Source organism: Lactuca sativa, chromosome 2, assembly GCF_002870075.4.
Source record: "Lactuca sativa cultivar Salinas chromosome 2, Lsat_Salinas_v11, whole genome shotgun sequence".
Lineage (NCBI taxonomy): Eukaryota > Viridiplantae > Streptophyta > Magnoliopsida > Asterales > Asteraceae > Lactuca > Lactuca sativa.
Genome location: NC_056624.2, coordinates 154,172,039 through 154,175,111, shown reverse-complemented (window position 1 = coordinate 154,175,111; position 3,073 = coordinate 154,172,039). Strand labels below are relative to the sequence as shown.

Below are 3,073 nucleotides of genomic sequence, written 5' to 3'. Positions count from 1 at the left end.
CTTGTAATCACGATATCCCTTATTATTATATTTAATAATCAACTGTTTCAAAAAAATTATATGTATATCAATCACTAGTAAAATGTGATCAACATGGTTTAAATATGGATTTAATATCTAACCTAATAAATGAAAATCATTTTTGCCAAATATCATTGAGTTTGACACATTGGACTTTTTGAATTATTTTTTTTCCACTTATCATTTTCTTGTGTTTTTTATTTTTCTTAAATTTAAAATCCATATTTAAATGAGGGTCTATATATGTAAGATAATTATTCTATTAAATTTTAGAATAAATGTTATGTTTTCTTTCCTTTCTCTTTCAAATCTCCTATAATTAAATTTTAAATAATTATACCATACATCATTTTTTAAAATGATTATTTTTTATTACTTTATATTAAATTATTTATTTTATTTATTATATTCTTTGTCTTTATATAAAAGTATTACTTAAAATACAAATGTTTACAATATTATATTAAACTTTTATTTTTAATAAACCCGTGTAATACATGCGTCTTACACCTAGTTGAATATTAAAGAAAATTTAAAAAAAAAAAAAAACAGCATGAATCTATTAACTTGTTCATAATTATCATTGAATCAAACAGAAAAAATAGAGAATGTTTTTCAGTCTTTTTTAATCTTACAAGTTAACAAATTAAAATTGGATATACACAATCTTCTTTTTCTTAAAACCGGAGTTAAACATTATATATCAACACAAATTATTATTTTGTTCGATTATATTCGACTACAATATCATTATATCAATTAATATATTTGTCTTTCAAATTTCAAATCCCCTAATATTAAAGCAACATCAAACTTGCTAAATTTAAATTCAAATCCTCTTACATTTAGCTATATCAAATCGGAAATTCAGTAGACAATGTAATTTCATATCCCTAAGTGTTAAGGAAGATATTATAGACATATCATGCATGAATAAATCAATCTCTTTGATTTTTATTCTTCAAAACCAAATTTCAATCATCTACTCATGGAACAATTATTTTCAATTCCAATATTATTATCTGAGTTTTCATATTTTCACCTATTTTATGTAAATAGCTTATATATAGTATTATAGTTTGTATACCCTAATTTTTTTTATTATTTAAAATTTATTATCGTGAACTGTGTCCTACCCGGATTATAACCTAGTTAAAGAATATAAAAAACCAACATTAATCTGTTAACTTGTTCATAATTATTATTGAATCAAACAGAAAAGTAGAGAATATTTTCAGACTTTTTTAATCTTACAAGTTAACAAAATTGGATATACACAATCCTCTTTTTCTTAAAACCGGAGTTAATTAAAGATTATCAACAAAAATTAATTACAAACTTACAAAAATCAGTACGACTTCCTGAGATACTTGTAATTTGCAGAATCAAAACAATCTAATTTATTTTTGTATTGATTCATCAACTTCAGCATCTCAGTAGCCTTCACCTTCGTCTCTTCACCGCAGTTGACCTGCAACATGAGCAAAAGCTTTTGAAAGGCTCCAATATGAAGAGCTTCCACCAACGTATCTCCATCGTCATTGTTGCTGAGCTTCCACAGCATTGAAACACAGAAATCAGTAGCTAAAGAAGACACTCTCAGTATCTTCTTTACTAACAATGGCACAGATAATGCATGTTTCTGCACTCTTTCCCTCCCTTCTTTTGAATCAGAGAGGCAGTCTAATACGCCTAACGCCATTTCACTCAACCCCTTATTATCGGCTTCCACAAGAGCTTCTAAGCTCGATTCAACCACACCCAATTCGATGAATCTTGATGAGACTTTGCTGCGAGCAACAGGTGTTGAAAGTATGTAATATATGACTGCAAAAGAAGATTTTTTGGCTGAAGGGCAATCGGGTGTGGTTATAAGTTTGATCAATGCTTCTAGAAGGCCGTCGATGTTGATTAACGTCTGCACATGGGTTTTATCGGTGGAGAGAAGTTCTTTTAGGGTTAGAACACAACTTTTCTTGAGCAACAAGTCATCTCCTGACAAAAACCATGTCATGCAACGTAAAGATTCTGTTGATCCAAGCATAGATCGCCCTTCAATCCCTAAAGGAAACATCCATGTTAACAAAAACATAATCTCCTTTAGAAGATCTTCATGTTTTTCATAAGAAATACTCGAAAACGACTCAAATGAAGCCGCTAACACATAACCGAGTCCATTATCTTTAATGAGATTCTTATTATGCTCGCTTTCATTAGCCCAAACATGTACCTTTCCGACCAAATCAAGAAACTTCTTTTCATCGCCTTTTGAAGCTGCACCCATCATTTTAGTACAAATCTCCACTATATCGAATGAGGTTAAGGGGGTTCGAGGAGTTGGTATTCTTTCAATGCCATGAGCACGATTCTCCACACACCAATCTTGAATCATTCTTCGGATCATATGATTTGGTATCTGATCAAAACTTGTGAGGATTTGATTTGTAACCGGACACGTTTGATTCCCGTCTTGTATCCACTTCTCTATGCTCTGTCGATCGTAAGTGATTCCTGTCGACAAAGTCACCGGATCTTTCATCAGATCAAGAGATATCGGGCACCTGAAATGAGTCGGAATGGTGAGTTCTAGCTGAGAATTTTGCTTCGAAAGAAGCTTCTTGCCTGCTAAGCGACTAGCTCTTTGTCTCTTCCAAAAAAATGTCATTTTATGAATCGAAAAACCAGAACCAATGAAGTGGGTATGAATGATTTGGAAAAATAATTAATGGGTTTTATAAATCTTTGATGATTAGAGGTTGTTTATATATTCTAGTGGTTCGGGTCAAAGGTAGAGGGGGGAAAAGAAATGTTCAAGTTAAAGATGACGGTGGAGTAGGGATTTGAATATTGACCGTTGAAAGTGAGAGTCAAAGATTGAGGTTAATGCCGATCGGGGAAACTTTTCTTTGATTATTTTATTGGAGTTTGAGTTAGTAGTAGTTGCAGTAACTGAACGGGTATAATTTGGGTCCGGTTAAAGTTGGACCAAATTTGTGATCCACGTGGTCAAAGGTCAATCTAGTTGTACTCAATGACCGTTGTCCACTTCTCT

The 3,073-nt window shown here is 31.5% G+C and overlaps 1 protein-coding gene across 1 annotated transcript; it reads right to left on the bottom strand.

The window, feature by feature from the left end:
• Nucleotides 1-1,243: 1,243 nt before the first annotated feature.
• Nucleotides 1,244-2,801, bottom strand: LOC111883407 (U-box domain-containing protein 21). The gene has a single exon (XM_023879738.3). It carries the CDS (start codon nt 2,684-2,686, stop codon nt 1,370-1,372), a length of 1,317 nt encoding a protein of 438 aa, XP_023735506.1. The 5' UTR covers nt 2,687-2,801; the 3' UTR covers nt 1,244-1,369.
• Nucleotides 2,802-3,073: the final 272 nt, after the last annotated feature.